Source organism: Balaenoptera physalus (assembly GCF_965194825.1).
Source record: "Balaenoptera physalus genome assembly, chromosome: 2".
Taxonomy (NCBI): Eukaryota; Metazoa; Chordata; class Mammalia; order Artiodactyla; family Balaenopteridae; genus Balaenoptera; species Balaenoptera physalus.
Genome location: NC_138883.1, coordinates 84,373,765 through 84,394,139, shown reverse-complemented (window position 1 = coordinate 84,394,139; position 20,375 = coordinate 84,373,765). Strand labels below are relative to the sequence as shown.

At 36.6% G+C, this 20,375-nt stretch overlaps 1 protein-coding gene across 3 annotated transcripts in view; it reads right to left on the bottom strand.

Moving 5' to 3' along the window:
* KNL1 (kinetochore scaffold 1) overlaps nucleotides 1-20,375 on the bottom strand; it is a 65,761-nt gene that overhangs the window by 23,135 nt on the left and 22,251 nt on the right. For 2 of the 3 annotated variants that reach the window (XM_082449305.1, XM_082449306.1), the window contains 8 exons: nucleotides 20,298-20,350; nucleotides 20,016-20,049; nucleotides 17,938-17,975; nucleotides 11,826-11,878; nucleotides 5,902-10,998; nucleotides 2,650-2,788; nucleotides 2,132-2,199; nucleotides 1,651-1,749 (listed from right to left, as the gene is read on the bottom strand). In XM_082449305.1, coding sequence (XP_082305431.1) covers nucleotides 1,651-1,749; nucleotides 2,132-2,199; nucleotides 2,650-2,788; nucleotides 5,902-10,998; nucleotides 11,826-11,878; nucleotides 17,938-17,975; nucleotides 20,016-20,049; nucleotides 20,298-20,350 — 5,581 coding nt within the window. Of the gene's footprint in view, nucleotides 1-1,650; nucleotides 1,750-2,131; nucleotides 2,200-2,649; nucleotides 2,789-5,901; nucleotides 10,999-11,825; nucleotides 11,879-17,937; nucleotides 17,976-20,015; nucleotides 20,050-20,297; nucleotides 20,351-20,375 lie in introns of those variants that run through there. The other variant, XM_082449307.1, reaches the window with a different exon arrangement.

Genomic DNA, 20,375 nt, shown 5'->3' with positions numbered 1-20,375 from the left:
GTGAAGTATGAATCAAGGTTCATTTTTTTCCTATGGATATCTAACTGATGCAACACCATTTATAGAAAAGGCCACTGTTCTGCAGGGGCATCTTTGTCAAAAAGCAAATATTCATATATGTGTGGATCTATTCTTTAAAAGTTAGAACTCATCTGGTCCTAGAGACAATTTTAATGGTAAATTGTAAAAAAGAAAATTCAATGGTAGTTAATTAGAGTTTTCCAGTTCCTGGGTTAATTTTGGTAATTTATATTTTTCTGAAAAACCATCTAGGTCTTAAAATTTATCATCACAGTTGGTGGATTAAAAAAAAATTATTTTAATCTCTCCTTTAATCTGTGGACATGTCTTCTTTCTCAACCATATATATTTTAGCTTTCTCCTTTTTCTTAATTAGGCTCTTGAAGAGTTTTCTTATTTTATCGTCTTTTCAAAGTACCAGTTTTTAGATCTGTTATCTTTTCTACTAATTTTTGTTTTCTATTTCAATAACTTTATTATTTACCTGGATTAAATCTGTCTTCCTGCCTTTTTATGGATGTTATTTTATTGTTCATTTTCCAATTTCTTAAAGTGAGTGTTAAAAAATCCTTTAGAGTCTTTTCTATAACAATGATATCTCAGGCTTTTAATTCCCTGGTAAGTAGAATTTCTGCTGTATATCCCATATATTTGGCATTAAATGTTCTCCTTACTTTGCTTTCTAAATAGTTTTGATTTCTTCTTTGATATGAGTTATCTATAAATGTGTTTCTTAATTTCCAAGAAGCTAAGATATTTGTCCTTTTATTAGTTCTAATTTTATTGGATTAAGATCAGATGATGTCCACGAAATCTCCATTTTTTTTTTCCATTTTCTTTGTGGCCAAGGGCATAATTAATTTTTGTAAATGTTTGACAGACTTAAGTGAAAAAAATATTATGTAATTTTGTATGTAAGTGATATGTTTGTCTATTAATCTTTTAAACTCAGTTTGACTGTATTATTTAAGTATTCTATGACCTTATATATTTTTGATTTTGATAAGTGTTTTAAAAACTTCTGCTGGGGACTTCCCTGGTGGTGCAGTGGTTAAGAATCCACCTGCCAATGCAGGGGACACGGGTTCGATCCCTGGTCCGGGAAGATCCCACATACCGGAGAGCAACTAAGCCTGTGCACCACAACTACTGAAGCCTGCGCACCTAGAGCCCGTACTCCGCAACAAGAGAAGCCACCACAATGAGAAGCCCACGCACTGCAACGAAGAGTAGCCCCCGCTTGCCGCAACTAGAGAAGGCCCACGCATAGCAATGAAGACCCAAAGCAGACAAAAAACCAAAAAAACCAAAAAAAAAACCCGAAAAAACAAACTTCTGCTGTACTTTTTTTAAAAACCATATGTTCAGGAAAAAGTATAAAAAACAAAATAGACGGCAAGAAATGAAAAAAAATAAAATTTCACGTTTTCAAAATTCATGATTATTTTTAAAAAAATCAATTTTTATGCTAACCCCAAATGTACCTTCTACAGGAAAACCTTATATGGAAAATTTGCTTCCTTAGCTTCTTTTTTTGTTTTTTAATAAACGCTTGCTTTGATGCAGTTTAGTAAACAAGTACAATATATTTTAACTGAGATAACTATTTTGCCAAGAAACTGAACTTACTTTGGTTGGGAGATTGCTCTGTCGAGGTTTTTGTATCAGAATGTGGACCTGAAGAAGTATAAAGAACTCCTTTATTGTTATTCTCCCATCTTTGAGTTTCTGAGGAAAAAAAAAAGTTTGCATGACCATTCATTTTGACTATAACCACCTCCTTTGTTTCTAAATGGCTTAAAGTACTTTGCATATATTTGTGGAAACACTATCCAGATATTTGTAGGCTATACATGAGCAGATTTTATCTAATATTATTTCTTAAGTTTATTCAGTAACAGTAAAATTGGGAAAAAACCCAACAAAACGTAGGTCTTCCAATTGTGATTCTACTCCACATAATTAATTGCCATGTTGGATCCTTAACCAAAAAAAAAAAAGAAAACTAGTCTCCTGTATATTTGAAATATTTCATAATTAAAAAAAAATTAAACGAGAAAACAAAATAAGGAAATAAGCTGCATTAGAAATGAGAACTACTTTAACATACCTCCTTCAAGCTCTCTTCACAAACGGTATCTCTGAGGAACTGTGATTCTATTTGACTACTGGGGTGTGCTACAAGTAAAGCAAATTCAAGTGATGAAAAAGTCAAAATTAAATTGTAAACTTAATTTTAGTTATTGTTCAGGTTTATGTGTGGTTCATGCTCTTGAAGCTATCCGCTAGGATTTTTCTGGGAAGACAGTCATTTGTAGGGCAAAGTGTATTACAGTTTTAAGGTTCCATATGTTTCTCTACTAATTATAAGCCTCTTAAGAAAATCACTTTTGTAATATACACTTCTCAATTTATTAAAATAACTAAGAATTAAAAATAAACTAAGTATGACTTTACTTATCAACTACCAAAAAGCTTATACAACTTTCAAGTATCTCCTGAACTGAAATACATTTATTATTAGTCAAGTAAGCAGATGACTTCTATATTAGTCAAGTAAGCAGATGACTTCTATATTAGTCAAGTAAGCAGATGACTTCTATTATTTAGCCTTCATGAAGGTCTTACTGCTGAAGTCCAGAGAGGTCCCATCAGCCTTGACTGAATCCAGAGAACTGCTGCAACTAGATGGGGTCCTGCTCAGGCTTTTTATCAACACACTGTTAGCATTTTTATCTATAGCTCCTTCAGCACGGTGATCAATAATCTGAAATGATCAATAAAGAAACATCATAAGAATAATGTTATGACAGTGTATACTTATAATGACTAAATGTTCAATGTTAAGAGAAATACTTCGAACATAAAATTTATCTATAATCATATAAAATACCTTAGTAAAGAATTAGAATAAGCAACAGGTAACTTTTTAGGCTTTTAGAGTTCAAAGTAATTTTATTTAAAAATATATAGAAATAACTTTGTGCATTATACTATAAAAGCAAATGTTCCCCAGAGGTATCTAGGTTACAGCCATATCCTATGAGCTACCAAATGTTGACCTATCCAATTTTTCAACTAGTCACCACGGTCAGGGCTACCACACTGCAGAAAACCAGAAGAGAATACCGGCTGTACACGATGGCTCTGTCTAGAGTACAGAGAAGGCATTTATTTCCAGGCTTTAGTACTTCCTTCCCCAGGTGACCAAGACTCCTTTGGATGAAGTCAAATAAGTCATATGGTCCTGCTTTGACCATTTTAACCATTTGACTTTACAGCCTTAAATGCCATTTTCATCTACCTACTTGCTTATGTTTTTTTTTAAAATAAATTTATTTTATTTATTGATTTTTGGCTGAGCTGGGTCTTCATTGCTGCGTGTGGGCTTTCTCTAGTTGCAGTGAGCGGGGGCTACTCTTCGTTGCAGTGCGCAGGCTTCTCACTGCAGTGGCTTCTCTTGTTGCGGAGCATGGGCTCTAGGTGTGCGGACTTCAGTAGTTGCAGCATGTAGGCTCAGTAGTTGTGGCTCACGGGCTCTAGAGCGCAGGCTCAGTAGTTGTAGCACACGGGCTTAGTTGCTCCACGGCATGTGGGATCTTCCCAGATCAGGGATTGAACCTGCGTCCCCTGCATTGGCAGGTGGATTCTCAACCACTGCACCACCAGGGAAGCCCTGCTTATGTTTTTAAGGGCAATATATTCCTTGTCTAAGTGCTAGGATGTGACGTCTATGAGAACAGATTTTTGTCCGTAAATTCCCACTGAAGCATTCCCAGGACTTAAACAGTACCTAGGACACAGCAGATACCCAATAAATATTTATTGAACAAAATAATACTAACTTTCATAGAATCTACTCAGTTATACATTTTATATTACTGTTACAACTTTCTCAAAGCTTCATAGATGAACAATTTCCTCAGGACCTCACCTTAAAGAACCACTGAAATCATCTTCTAAGCTTATTTACATATTTCTTAACAGAGTTTAAACTTTGTTTCTATGAACCTATGATAGATACTTCCTTTTTTTTTAAAATAAATTTATTTGTTTTTTTATTTTTGGCTGTGTTGGGTCTTCGTTGCTGTGCACGGGCTTTCTCTAGTTGCGGCGAGCTGGGGCTACTCTTCATTGTGGTGCGTGGGCTTCTCATTGCCGTGGCTTCCCTTGTTGCGGAGCACGGGCTCTAGGCACGCGGGCTTCAGTAGTTGTGGCACACGGGTTTAGCTGCTCTGCAGCATGTGGGATCTTCCTGGGCCAGGGATTGAACCCGTGTCTCCTGCACTGGCAGGCGGATCCTTAACCACTGCACCACCAGGGAAGTCCCCTATGAACCTATGATACTTTCTCCACCTGTAAAACTCAGTTTCAGTGACAAGTTATCCAAATCAGTGTTCCCTCAACTTTTATAATCTATGCCTTTTTTTTTAAAGGTTTTTAAAATAACACTTATTTCTTAAAAGTTAACATGTGCAAAATAGGAAACCAAAAAACACAAGAAGAAAAAACAAAATCATCCACAATCACAAGCAGTTTACTGTTTGATGTGTCATCCTAGGTCTCGTTTGTGTACCTACAAAACTTAGCATCCATTTTTATATAATTAAGATCATACAGTTATGTATCATGCTTTTTCACACATCATGAATATTTACCATTTAAAAGTCCCAAAGCTATGAGTATTTTGATAACCAAGAATACACTAAACCAACTCAATCTGGAAGGAAAAAATGTAATCCTGCCTTTCTTGGCAACAAAAATTTCATAAAAGACAAAAATGGCAACAGGCCTCTAGATAAAGATATTGGCAGTTACGACTAAAATACTACATTCCCTTAATGTTCAATTAAAAATGAGACATAATGCAACAGAGTACGTAAAGTATAATGCTTCTAAGAGGATTCATTATCTAAACTATTAAAGTATTAGCAAGGAGGTATGTTTCCACTGAATTACTTAACAACATATTCCTATAGTACAGCCAAGAGATACACACACATCACTGGTTATCATCAAAATTTAAATATGAACACATCCACATATAGCCCTCCCTTTATACTTCCTTCTGCCCCTCTGCTGCCAACCTAATGAACAAGTCCTGACATACATTTCTCAGCGATGGTTTAACAATTCCATGTCCAAGATGTTGCTTTTTTATCAATTATAACGAAGATATTTACAAATTGGTTAATTCACTAGCTCTACTTTTTATCATACATTGTCACCTCAGGACATCTAAGAAGCCTAGGTGTTGCAAGATAAAGAAAGAACCTTCTATGACTTTTTAAATAAACACAAAATCTCACTTACTTCACTTTGAGATACTGGGCTTGATCTAGGTATTCTCCCATCCTCGAAAGAAATGGACTTTCAGCTTCTATATATCCTCATTAGCCAAGAAAATTCAGTCCAGCTTTTCTTTAAGCAGTTTGCATAATAAAAAAACTTTTTACCCTCCAAATATTTTCACACTGAAGATGACTTGTCAAACCACATATACCCTGGCTAGAGATTCTCATATGCAAAGCCAAAATGACAAATCACTAGAAGTGACAGAATATTTAGAATTAATTACACAATTTTGATATTAATTTTTGTACTACTTGCCATTTCATTTTTTGTGACCATTTGTCACTTCAAATTGTGTTTAAGTCTAACTGCTAGTCAATTAATTTCTTAAGATTCTACATGGGAATATTTAAGAAAGGTTTAAGATGACTAGTATAATGCTAGTCAATTAACTTCTTAAGATTGTACATAGGAATATTTCTCCAGGCCTATAATTGGAAATAATTCCTGCTTACCCGAGACTAAAATTAAAATTCAAGAATACTCATAAAAAATCAAGAACATTTCTTAATTCAAGACAGAGCTCACCTCCTGATCTTGTGTGGTATCACTAAACCTAATTTCACTTTTTCTGATTTTTTTCTCATCCTGAATATCATCTTCTTCTTCTTGTACCCAGGTTCTTTTTTGGCTATTGCAGGTTTCTTCCAGTTTATTTTCAGATGGTGAAATCTCTTTTTGGTGTGTGTCAGTCAAAGCCTTTTCCTCAGTATCTATGCTAAGAGAGTCTGAGGAATTAATCTCACCCGGATATATAGGAAGATTTTCCTCATTTATATATTGAGATGGGCTTAAGTTCAGCTTAGCTGCAACAAATCCAGTATCTGAATGTTTATTGGAGACTGGCTGAGTTTCTAAGTTATTTAAATCAGTTGTGTCTGCTGGAATCGGCTTCAGGTCATCAATACCAGTGACACTACAGTTTCTCTTGTTTGGCAATCTGGGCAAAAATATTCCCAAAGAACATCTCCTCACTTTATCTTTTATAGTCGTCATTAATGGTACAGAGATGGTTTCAGCTCCATTATGAGAAATTTTATTTTCTTCATCCCTATGATCTTTAACACTGCTGGACACTATGTTAACATTATGTATTTCTGTAGCTTGCACTATACTCTTATTACTGTGTGCCTTATTTACTAATTCAAGTAATTGTTCTGGAGAAGGTGGTATATGAACTGGTTGGAAATCTAAAAATTCTTCAGTTTTTTCATTCAAATTATTCAGATGTGGTTTGATACTACTAAAAGTTGCAGCATTAGATGCAATTACAGGACCTGATGCTTCTCTAGGATTGATATGAGTTTGAATAACTTGCTTAGTCAAGTCTGAGTTACTGTGGAAATCTATAGCTGTATTACATTTAGCTGTTTGAATATTTTTCTTTAGTTCTTTTTTACAGGCCATAGTAAACTGTTTCTCATTATTGAGCATTGTGGAATCGTTTTCACATATGGGTTCAGAGGAATTTCCTCTAATAATATTTAAATTCTTATTTCCCGATTTAGACAATATTGTTTCATCTTTACTGACAATACTCTGTCCTTGTTGAGGTAATGGACGTTGCTGGGTTGACAGATGATGCTGAGAAGCAACACAAACATCATCAACAAAGGTCTTCTTTAAACTATGCTCTGCATTATCAACAAAGGCCTCCATTTGATCCTTTGGAAGCTTACAAGATACTTGCTTTGAGTTAAGTTTAGTCATCTCCCCCAAATCTTCACCATATACTAAAGTTTCATTAGCTAATAGATTTGGGGGCTCCTTAATCAGATCTTGATCTTTGAGTACTGTTAGGACACAGTCTAACTGTCCTTGGGTGCTGGTTTGAACAACTTTTTCCTTCTCTAACAAAGAACAAGGAGCAGAAAGAGGCAGTCCCTCAGATTTCAAATAATATTCACTAGCTACATTGTTTGCATAAGGAAGATCATTTTGCACTGGGCAATGACTGGCTTTTACATCATCTTTATCACATAAGGGCATGCCATTCTCCTCCAAATTATCAAAAAAAGAAACAACACTAGGTAAACAGGAATAATTATCACTGGATCCACAAATAGCAGCTGCAGAACTGCCTGTAAAACCCACATTTCTTCTATCTGTACTATTTAAGTGACAGCTTTCAATTTTGGCTTTTTCCAATACATGGGCCTGGACTACAACTTTCATGACCTCTTCATCCACAGCAGTGCTATGGAATTTGATTTCTGTCTCACCTTGACCCCCAGACAATGTATCAGTAGGAACAAAGGGTATCACACGATGCTTTTGCTCAGTGTGAAGAACAATTTTGTTTTCTACAGCCAGTGCTTGTTCTTTAGTGATTTCTTGAACAGAGCTACCATCCTTAGGAAAGGAAACACCCAAGGTTTTTCCTTTTGCTATTCCAAATTTAGGGTACTCTTGAAGTATTTTCTCCATGGCTTGACAATCAATGAAAACAGTGTGAGACTTAGTAACTTCCAGATCACTGTGATTATCTACAAACATAACGGTTTTGTTCATAGGCCCAGTGGTTCTTTTATGTGGTGAGAGAGGTTTATATTCTAAGGCAGTTGTATGACTTCTGGTAATCTCCATATCATCCTGCCCACATGTATGTAAAACAGTATTAGAAGTTCCTTCCAAAGGCACCCAATGGGAGTCCTCTCTATCTTCCAGGACACCTTTGTTATTTATTTCCACTGTACAACTCTGGATGACATCCATATCATTTCTGTCATTCTTTGAGAATGCAATGGTCTTGCCATTTTTGAGTTTAAGGCTCTTCCTTCTCTGACTTTTGCCTGATAGGGATTCATTCAGAAATCCAGGCTTTCGTACATCTTTGTCATTTTTCCAAGTGGTTGATTTAGATACTTCCATGTTATCATCAGATATAAATGCTTCAGCTTTCTCTAAAGGATCACTATTAGACCATTCCCCCGGTAATGTCAGCTGGCTGACTTTTGCTACTGAATGATCACTTTCACCATTGTCCGGAAAGAAAACACCCTCCTTAGCAGGATTAGGTGTCGCTTTTGATTTTTCTAGGCTTTTTCTTTTGGATAGTTCAAAGTTAGGGCTGTCTGGAAGCACAGTTTTCTCCTTTGCTTGGTAGTCAATGAAAACAGTATGGGACTTTGTCATCTCCAGTTCATCGTGATTATCTATAAACATTATAGTTTTGTCCACAAGCCTAGTAGTTATTTTATCTGGTGAGACAGTTTTACATTCTATAGCAGTTGTGTGACTTCTGGTGACTTCCATGTCATCCTGCCTACATGTATACAAAACAGTTTTAGAAGTTCCTGCCAAAGGCACCAAATGGGAATCATGTTCATCTAGTAAAGGTCTATGATTTATTTCCACTGTATAACTCTTGGTGATATCCATATCATTCTCATCTCCCTCAGAAAATACAACAGTCTTATCAATTTTTAGTCTGCCAAGACTTTTCCTTTCACAAATTTTGACATCTTGCTTTTCATTCAGAATTCCAGTCTTGTCCTTCAACACACCCATGGTATCATTAGAAATAAATACTCCAGTTTTTTCTATTGGACTTTCATTACATTTTTCAACTTTTACAGCTTTCTGTCTATTTACTGTTGTTAGCTGGTTGTTAGTGTTTTCTAAATTAGTCTTACCTAGTTCTAGTACTTCAGAAGGACCAAATCCAATGACAACAGTGTGACTCTTGGTTAGGTCCATATTTTGCTCCTTCTCTGAACAAATAATTATCTTGTCATGAAAACAGTCAGGTGTAGGACTGCCTAAACTTTTCCTCAGTGGCTCAGGCAGTTTAGAATTCTGGTCTAGTACAGATTTCACTCTTTGACTGTTAACAGCAGTATTATGATTTCTCATAGCAGACTGTCCTTCTGATGAAAACAATGGCTTTGTAGTAGGAAACAAAGATTGCTCACAAGAAACTGTATTTCTATTATTTCTCAGTGGTACTTGTTTATCAAGATCTCCACCAGAGTATACTATATTATGGCTTGTTGCTATGTTCTGGTTAATATCAGGTGACTGAGGAGAATCTTTATCAAGATAGGGTGAAATATTCAAAACTTGATCTTTTCCTTTGTCCCAGGTGTCAGTTGGGATGTTTTTAGATATTATGTTTGGTTGTCGGCATGGTTCAATATGACCTTTGGTCATTTCTTCCCATTCATCTGAAGGGCTTATGCTGTGAGAGTGAGATTTACTGGTATTCTCAGATGCCAGACTGTAAGATGCAAGAGGAAACTGACTTCCTACATTAGCTATGTGACTTTTAGTCAAATCCATATTTTCATCTGTGAAGATTTCAGTCCTTTTGTCAGTCAATGAAATAAATAAAGGACTGTCCAGGCTCTGCTGTAATCTTTCCTTAGATACATGAGGAACTGAGCTATAATTTATATTCATTTCCCTGTCCTCTGACACGATTATGTGATTTTGGATCATCATTTCTTTTTCAGATACTGGTGCAGCTGCTATCTGTACATTTGTCTGAACTTGTTTAAAAATCTGATTATCTATTGCAACTGTGTGACTCTTGGTAATGTCCATGCTTTCTTCTCCCGAATAAATAGTATTCTCCCTGAGAAGAGAGATGGCATCTGGATTGGGATACATTTTAGAATAACTCCTGTCATGCTTTAGCAAATTCTTCTCCTCTCTCATACTTGAGAAACACTTGGTCAGTTCCATGGCATCATTACAACTAGAATAGAAAAATGTCTTATAATCTTGAATAGCTGGACTGGAATGTTTAGATTCTGAGATCATGGCCAATGTTCTGACATCCTGGTTGGAAGTCTGTGTGACTGTCTGAATTTCTCTCCCTGTAATATGACTGCTGGTAATATGTATGTCACCTTCAGGGTTTAAGGAAGGGTCCTGAAAAGCATCATTCGGTTTATCCTTAAAGACTGTCTTCTGTCCTAGTGCTTTAGCTCCATGACCTGTTGAAACATCCATCATGACATTCTGAGTTTGATTTTCTATTTCAGACAGATTATCTGCTGAAGGTAACTTCTGTATTGTGTGGTTAATTGTCAGGTCCATAAAGTCATTGCCATAAGTTGTAATATCATCACCTCTAAATTCCCTTAAGCTGGGCTCACTGGATGTGGGAACCAAAGTCTGAATATTGGCTGTATGACACTGGGTAAAATTCATCCCATCATCTTGTTCTCTAAAGAGTCTAGTCATATTACTGCTATTTTCATCTACACTAAGAGATACATGCATTTGGTGCATAGAAGAGGCCCTATTTGATTCTTTGGAATGAATAGGCATCTCAGAATTTTCTTTATCAGGTCCTGTAAAAGGAGAAGCATTCGATTTTCCTGTTTTCAATCTTTTTACAAAGTCATTGAAATTTATTTTCTTTTCTGAAGAAGTGCTTTGATCCCTGGAAAAATTTAATTCTTTCTTCATTCTTGCATCCTCAATGTGGAGCTTTAAGTTAGCCAGAAATGATGTGGTATCTATCTTGGCTGATTTTTCACTTTTGGTGCAATCTAAAAGGCCTTTGGTAATCATCACAGTGTGACTTGCTGTCAGGTCCATCTGGTTTTCATCTGAAAAGATGACTGTCTGGTCATTTGCATGTTTCCTTTCATGGTTGTATTCTGTAATTGAAATCTACAAAGAAAGCAAATATAAGAGATCAAATCAAATGCAAACTTCTAAAAAGGTATTTTATAACATGTACTATATAGAAAGAGTATTATATAAACAATCCTAGATGATGGTTTCATGTTACATTGGTTTGTTTGAATCAATGGTGTGGTGTGCAGCACGTAATTTGTTATTTAAATTTTTTTCTGAAGTCTGTGAATACTTTTAGTGTTTCGGAACAAATTAAAAGTTAAGGTTAATTATTCACCCCTAGACTGACTAAAAACTGAAAAGACTGACAATACCAAATGTAACTATAATGTAAATTCTAATTGTTATATTAGATAGGTCATTCTCATTCTAAGTAAAAAAGACTTGGAAGGAATAAGTGCATGATGGCTAATTTATAGTACACTCTATACTGTTGGGTGGTTGAGTTGTCCTTGAATGCAGTGGTTTTACTTGTAAGCACACAGTCTAACTCTTTATTGCTCAAAGTATGGTCTGTGGACCAGTGCATTAGTATCACCTAGGAGACTGTTAGAACTATAGAATTTCAGGACCTACCACAGATCTGCTGGGTAAGAATCTATATTTTAATAAAATCCTGAGATGATTCATATGCCCATTAAAGTTGAGAAGTCCTTATATAATTAACATATTTCCCTGTTATTTACACTGGCAGTGATTTAAGTATACTTAGTTAATTGGAAAGGTACATAGTTTTTCCAGTCAATGTTGGTCCATTTTGGTAAGTAATCCTTATGTCATGTCACTAACATGAAATTTTTTGTGTTTTAAGTTTTAACTATCAAAGATTAAAATATGAAGGCACTTGCATGAAATCATACCTCTCCCTGGGGCATCTGGGTCTGAATGGGAGCACAAAGCAATGTATTCATCCCTATTAAGTAAAAAGAAAAACTACAGTCAATGACAAAAATATATATCACCAAGAGCCTGACTTTCCTTTTCTTAGGAATTTCATCAGCTACAAGTATTTACTAAAGTTTTTTCAGTTACTAAGTCCTTCCTAAATTTCACTGAGACTTTTAAACTTTCCCATTTTAGAAACAGATCAGTGATTACTGTATTCTCTGTGTGATTGAAATATTTTTCGAATGTGGTAGAGATTTTTAAAAGGTGGGATTCTAAAAGTGGAAAGTGTGGACTACTTTTTTTCCTCCTTCACTTCTCCATTTTTATTTCCTGGATAGCAGAAGTTACATAGTAAAGAGTACCAACTGATAAGACCAAAATGTTAATAGTACAGATGAACTTATTTGCAAAGCAGACAGACATAGACATAGAGAACAAACGTATGGATACCAAGGGGGAAAGGAAGGGTGGGATGGATTGGGAGATGGGGATTGACATATAAACACTACTATGTATAAAACAGATAACTAATGAGAATAGACTGTATAGCACAGGGAACTCTACTCAATGTTCTGTGGGGACCTAAATGGGAAGGAAATCCAAGGAAGAGGGGATATACACATAAGTGTGGCTGATTCACTTTGCTGTACAGCAGAAACTAAGACATTGTAAAGCAACTATACTCCAATTAAAAAAAAAAAAAAAAAAGACCAAGATGTTAGGGTAAGATTTTGAAGCATCTTTTATTCTATGTTAAGGAATCTAAATGTTTCCAGGATGAGACATGCATTTTATAAAAATAATTCAAGAGAAGAAGAAAGAAGATTCAAGAGAAGATAAACCAATGAAGAAGCTACTCTAAAAGTTCAGATACAACATGTTGAGAGTTTGTGTTAGGGCAAGAGACAATAAGAACGGAAATAAGGGATTAGACTCAAGACATTCTAGAACTAGAGACTGGTTCAAGATGGCAGAGTAGAAGAACGTGTGCTCACTCCCTCTTGCGAGAGCACCAGAATCACAACTAACTGCTGAACAATCATTGACAGGAAGACACTGGAACTCACCAAAAAAGATACCCCACATCCAAAGACAAAGGAGAAGCCACAATGAGACGGTAGGAGGGCTGCAATCACAATAAAATCAAATCCCATAACTTCTGGGTGGGTGACTCACAAACTGGAGAACACTTATACCACAGAAGTTCACCCACTGGAGTGAAGGTTCTGAGCCCCATGTCAGGCTTCCCAACCTGGGGGTCTGGCAAACGGGATGAGGAATTCCTAGAGAATCAGACTTTGAAGGCTAGCGGGATTTGATTGCAGGACTTCAACAGGACTGGGGGAAACAGAGACTCCACTCTTGGAGGGCACACACAAAGTAGTGTGGCATCGGGACCCAGGGGAAGGAGCAGTGACCCCAAAGGAGACTGAACCAGACCTACCTGCTAGTGTCGGAGGGTCTCCTGCAGAGGCAGGGGGTGGCTGTGGCTCACCATGAGGACAAGGACACTGGCAGCAGAAGTTCTGGGAAGTACTCCTTGGCGTGAGCCCTCCCAGAGTCCACCATTAGCCCCACCAAAGAGCCAGGTAGGCTCCAGTGTTGGGTTGCCTCAGGCCAAACAACCAACAGGGAGGGAACCCAGCCCCACCCACCAGCAGACAATCGGATTAAAGATTTACTGGGCTCTGCCCACCAGAGCAACACCCAGCTCTACCCACCACCAGTCCCTCCCATCAGGAAACTTGCACAAGCCTCTTAGATAGCCTCATCCACCAGAGGGCAGACAGAAGAAGCAAGAAGAACTACAATCCTGCAGCCTGTGGAACAAAAACCACATTCACAGAAAGATAGACAAGATGAAAAGGCACAGGGCTATGTACCAGATGAAGGAACAAGATAAAACCCCAGAAAAACAACTAAATGAAGTGGAGACAGGCAACCTTCCAGAAAAAGAATTCAGAATAATGAGAGTGAAGATGATCCAGGACCTCGGGAAAAGAATGGAGGCAAAGATCGAGAAGATGCAAGAAATGTTTAACAAACATCTAGAAGATAAAGAACAAACAGAGACGAACAATACAATAACTGAAATAAAAACTACACTAGAAGGAATCAATAGCAGAATAACTGAGGCAGAAGAACGGATAAGTGACCTGGAAGACAGAATGGTGGAATTCACTGCTGCGGAACAGACTAAAGAAAAAAGAATGAAAAGAAATGAAGACAGCCTAAGAGACCTCTGGGACAACATTAAACGCAACAACAATCACATTATAGGGGTCCCAGAAGGAGAAGAGAGAGAGAAAGGACCAGAGAAAATATTTGAAGAGATTATAGTTGAAAACTTCCCTAACATGGGAAAGGAAATAGCCACCCAAGTCCAGGAAGCGCAGAGAGTCCCATACAGGATAAACCCAATGAGAAACATGCCGAGACACATAGTAATCAAATTGGCAAAAATAAAAGACAAAGAAAAATTATTGAAAGCAGCAAGGGAAAAACAACAAATAACATACAAGGGAACTCCCATAAGGTTAACAGCTGATTTCTCAGAAGAAACTCTACAAGCCAGAAGAGAGTGGCATGATATATTTAAAGTGATGAAAGGGAAGAACCTACAACCAAGATTACTCTACCCGGCAAGGATCTCATTCAGATTTGATGGAGAAATCAAAAGCTTTACAGACAAGCAAAAGCTAAGAGAATTCAGCACCACCAAACCAGCACTACAGCAAATGCTAAAGGAACTTCTCTAAGTGAGAAACACAAGAGAAGAAAAGAACCTACAAAAACAAACCCATAACAATTAAGAAAATGGTAATAGGAACATACACATTGATAATTACCTTAAATGTGAATGGATTAAATGCTCCAACCAAAAGACACAGGCTTGCTGAATGGATACAAAAACAACACCCATATATATGCTATCTACAAGAGACCCACTTCAGACCTAGGGACACATACAGACTGCAAGTCAGGGGATGGAAAAAGATATTCCATGCAAATGGAAATCAAAAGAAAGCTGGAGTAGAAATACTCATATCAGATAAAATAGACTTTAAAATAAAAAATGTTACAAGAGACAAGGAAGGACACTACATAATGATCAAGGGAGCAATCCAAGAAGATATAACAATTATAAATATATATGCACCCAACATAGGAGCACCTCAATACATAAGGCAACTGCTAACAGCTATAAAAGAGGAAATCGACAGTAACACAATAATAGTGGGGGACTTTAACACCTCACTTACACCAATGGACAGAACATCCAAACAGAAAATTAATAAGGAAACAGAAGCTTTAAATGACACAATAGACCAGATAGATTTAATTGATATTTTTAGGACATTCCATCCAAAAACAGCAGATTACACTTTCTTCTCAAGTGCACATGGAACATTCTCCAGGATAGATCACATCTTGGGTCACAAATCAAGCCTCAGGAAATTTAAGAAAACTGAACTCATATCAAGCATCTTTTCCAACCACAACACTGAGATTAGAAATCAATTACAGGGAAAAAAAACGTAAAAAGTATAAACACATGGAGGCTAAACAATATGTTACTAAATAACCACGAGATCACTGAAGAAATCAAAGAGGAAATCAAAAAATACCTAGAGACAAATGATAATGAAAACATGATGATACAAAACCTATGGGATGCAGCAAAAGCAGTTCTAAGAGGGAAGTTTATAGCAATACAAGCCCACCTCAAGAAGATGTGGTACATATCTACAATGGAATATTACTCAGCCATAAAAAGGAATGAAATTGAGTCATTTGTAGAGACGTGGATGGATCTAGAGACTGTCATACAGAGTGAACTAAGTCAGAAAGAGAAAAACAAATATCGTATATTAATGCATCTATGTGGAACCTATAAAAATGGTACAGATGAACCGGTTTGCAGGGCAGAAATAGAGACACAGATGTAGAGAACAAATGTATGGACACCAAGGGGGGAAAGTGGTGGTGGGCGGGGTGGTGTGATGAATTGGGAGATTGGGATTGACATATATGCACTAATATGTATAAAATGGATGAATAATAAGAACCTGCTGTATAAAAAAATAAAAAGAGTAGAAGTTGAAAAAAAAAAAGAAAAAAAAGACATTCTAGAACTGAAATATAAAGGTTTAGGTAACAAACTGGATGTTGGAAATAAGGAAGGGACTGAAGATGCTATAATAAAACAGGAAATACGTTTTAAAATACTTAAGTTTAAAGTTTAATATTTAGAATATTTCAAAGAGTTTACGGCAACCTCGACTGAATATGATGAAGTAATTATGGGCTTTTTATTAAAGTCTTATTTACATATCCAGCTTCCATTCTTGTCATTTACTTAACAAATATTGTTTCAGAACCTATTATGTGCCCCAGAACTCAACCATGTACTAAAGCACAAAGAACAAGACAAAATTTCTGGACTCAAAGAGTTCCTAGTTTAATAAGAGAGCCAAAAGTAAATACCTAAAATACAGCATGATAAATTCTACAATAGGGACTTCCCTGGTGGCACAGTGGTTAAGAATCCGCCTGCCAATGCAGGGGACACGGGTTCGAGCCCTGGTCCGGGAAGATCCCACAGGCCATGGAGCAACTAAGCCCGTGCGCCACAACTACTGAGCCTGCACTCTAGAGCCCATGAGTCACAACTACTGAGCCCACACGCCCTAGAGCCCGTGCTCCACAACAAGAGAAGCCACCGCAATGAGAAGCCTGTGCACCACAACGAAGAGTAGCCCCCACTCGCGGCAACTAGAGAAAGCCTGTGTGCAGCAACAAAGGCCCAACGCAGCCAAAAATAAAAATAAATAAAAAATTTATATAAAAAAAAAAATCTACAATAGACTGAGAAATAAAAGGGGTGTTGTAAGAGCACAAAACAGAGTGACTAACTCCTTGGTTTTGTCAGTGAAGGCTCGATTTAAGCCAGTATTACTTAACGTATGTTGCCAGATGGTGAACTGCTTATTATCAATTAATTAATTCATTTTGAGATAAGAAGCTTGCAGCTGATGTGAAATTCCTTTCATCAGTAGAGCTTTGCTAAGAAAAAAATGCCACTAACTAAACAGGAGCTTACTGCCATAGTTGATTTACATTCTATTGCAAGTTCCTTTTCTGTCAAGGACTATAACAGTTTGTGGACTGGCTACTTTGAAAGCACTAAAGTTAAGCTAAGTGAAAAGCTAAGTTAAGTGAAAGATGAGAAGACTGTTAGACAAATTGTATTAGGAAGATCACTTTAGGCAGAGGAAATAGCATTTACAAATGGATACAGGCAGGAAAAAAGTCCACATGGGAAAATGCAAGTAGTTATTCATGGGATATAGCACAGGATGCTTATAACAGGCTGGAGATAAAGTTGGAGAAAAAAACAAGCCAAATTATAAAAGGTTTTCCAAGTTTATGCTGAAGAGTGTGGGTTTTATCCCGTAAGCAAAATAGTGTCACTGAACAATTTTAAGCTGGGAGGTAATATGATAAGATTTAGAAATATGTAGAATGGACTAGAAGGATAAGAAACTAAATACAATAGCCCAAGATAGAACAGCGAGGACTTGAATTCAAATACGGGCAGAAGGAACAGAGAATAACTAACAGATGGGCCAGATATTTTGGAGACAGAATTGAAAGAGAATAGGGCCTGGGGAATTCCCTGGTGGTCCAGTGGTTAGGACTCCTCGCTACCACAGCAGGGGGCCCAGGTTCGATCCCTGGTCTGGGAACTAGGATCCTGCAAGCCGCACAGCCAGAAAAAAAAAAAAAAAAATCAAAGAGAATAGGGCCAAATGGATATGGAGAAAGGAGGAAAAGGTAAAACATGACTCAATTCCTGACTTGAGTGAACGACAGTGAGTGGGAGTTCAAGATAGAGAACAAGAGGAACAGCAGGTTTGAGAGAAATATTAGTAAGTTTGTGAAATTTTAAATTAAAGATTTTGTGTAAAGATGAACACTTTCTCTACATTTTTTGTTCATGGTTCTCTTACATATTATTTTTCAAGGAATCTAGATAAAGAGAAAAACGTATGATAAGAAAAGTATTCTGATCATACTCACCAGTTATCTCACAGTAGTTATCTTCTGGATTCTTATTCCTAAAAATAATAAAGTAATTTAAAAATCTATACTCTGGACAATTACCAAGAATCACAACAGTTGAAAGGGTAGGGTAGGCAAAAGGTTTTCATAGGGTGACTGGCAGAAAACTCCAAAGACATCTTTAAAAAAAGACTCATCTAATACTGGCAGAAAAAATTACAAGGCAATTAAAGGACCTTACCATTAAGTTTTTTCTGATATCTAAATTTCAAGAACACTATAAAAATATGCTTAATACATGAGCTTGCTTTTTCTTTTTTAATTTTTTATTAAAAATAATTTTTTTTTGGCTGTGCCACGAGGCTTGCAGGATCTTAATTCCCCGACCAGGATGGAACCTGGGTCCCCTGCAGTGGAAGCGGGGACTCCTAACCACTGGACCGCCAGGGAATTCCCTATTTTGTTTTTAAGAATGACCTGTAGGGGCTTCCCTGGTGGCACAGTGGTTAAGAATCCACCTGCCCAATGCAGGGGACACGGGTTTGAGCCCTGGTCCAGGAAGATCCCACATTCCTCACAGCAGCTAAGCCTATGAGCCACAGCTGCTGAGCCTGCGCTCTAGAGCCCGGGAGCCACAACTACTGAGCCCATGTGCCACAACTACTGAAGCCCACGCGCCTAGAGCCAGTGCTCCGCAACAAGAGAAGCCACTGCAGTGAGAAGCCTGCACTGCAATGAAAAGTAGCCCCGGGCTCCCTGCAAATAGAGAAAGCCTGAGCACAGCAACGAAGACCCAACGCGGCCAAAATTAAAATAAATAAATAAAAAAAACAACGAAAAAACGAATGACCTGTAAAGCAACTCATTTTCTAGAAATTTAGCTTTAGAAAAAAAAAGGTAAGTCAAAGGAAACAACCCAGGGAATTCCCTGGCAGTCCAGCGGTTAGGACTCCGCGCTTCCACTGCAGGGGACCTGGGTTCAATCCCTGGCTGGGGAACTAAGATCCCAGGGCGCGGCGTGGCCAAAAAAAAAAAAAAAAAAAAAAAAAAATGTTAACCCAAATGTCCATCAATGGGGAGCTGACTAAATGCTGGTGCAGACATACAACAGATTATAATAGACTAAGGTAGATCTACATGTAACAACATGGAAAGTGCCAAAAGACATTGAGTGATCCCATTTTTGTCTTGTTTAAAAAAAAAATGCTAAAGATAAACCATGCACTTGGATATACATATAAAATTTCTGCAAGGACATCCAAAATTATCAACAGTGGTTATCTGTGAGGAGCCTAAGTAATATAGCCTAGAGATTTTTCTGTGTCAATATATAAAGAGAATCTTTTTTTTTTTCCAGCTCAACACTAGTCAATTACATGGAAAAATTGTAATTTATTTAACCAGTCCCTTACTGATGGACCTTTAGGATCTTTTACATCTTTTACTATTAAAATAAATGTTACAGTGAATAACTTTATATATTCATCATTTCACACATTTACAAGTGTATTGGTAAGATAAATTCCCAGACATGAAATCTCTGAGCCAAAGAGCAAGTGCATTTAAAATTTTGAATGATATTGCCAATTGCCTTCTACAATATATACCCACTAGCAATGAGAGACTTTTTACCTATATTCTTAACTGATTGGATGAAAAATTATGTCTCAATATAGTTTAAGTTTGTATTTCTCTTATGATTAAGATAAGCATGTTTTCATTTGTTCAAGCCTACTGCTATTTAATTTTTGTATTAATGTTATAATAAGAAAAACTAGTTTAATTAAAAAAAATCTGAGGACTTGCTATTTATTGTTTTGTACTAGCTCATGTATTTGAGGATTTATATATGAAAGTAGAATGTTTCATCCCTCTTAATAGGATAAGGTGTACAATGCACATACTTATCAACTACAGCAGTATATTAAATTATGCAAAGAATCTGTTTTCTGAATTAATCCTAAGTATTCCACAAAAGGGAATGGAAATAAAAAACGAAAAGAATTTTAACTTTAAAAACACTTCATTTAATAGGAGTAAACAAGTTTTAAAGTATAATTTACATCACATTTTTTTTTTCACATTTTTTTACTTACTGCATAAATAGAACATTTCCTCCTGCTTCTGTTTCTATAAATAGAGAAAAGATTAAAGTTTTTCAATAATACACTGATTAAGCATTAGAAAAATTGCATAAGGACATTAACAACAATAAAAAAAAAATACTAACGATGTACCTTACGTTCTGCCCCCCATTGCTCAAGTTACACTTTTTAAGCAATAAGATGGATATTAAGTTATACCAATTATCTGGTTAGATAACCACAGCATAATTATATAGAAAACAGATTTAGCAGGGATTGCAGTAACAAATTTACCTGAAATTTCTGACTTTTTCACTATTTTCATGTGAGGGTCTGTCTGGAATACTCTAGAAAACAAAATAAAGATTACTG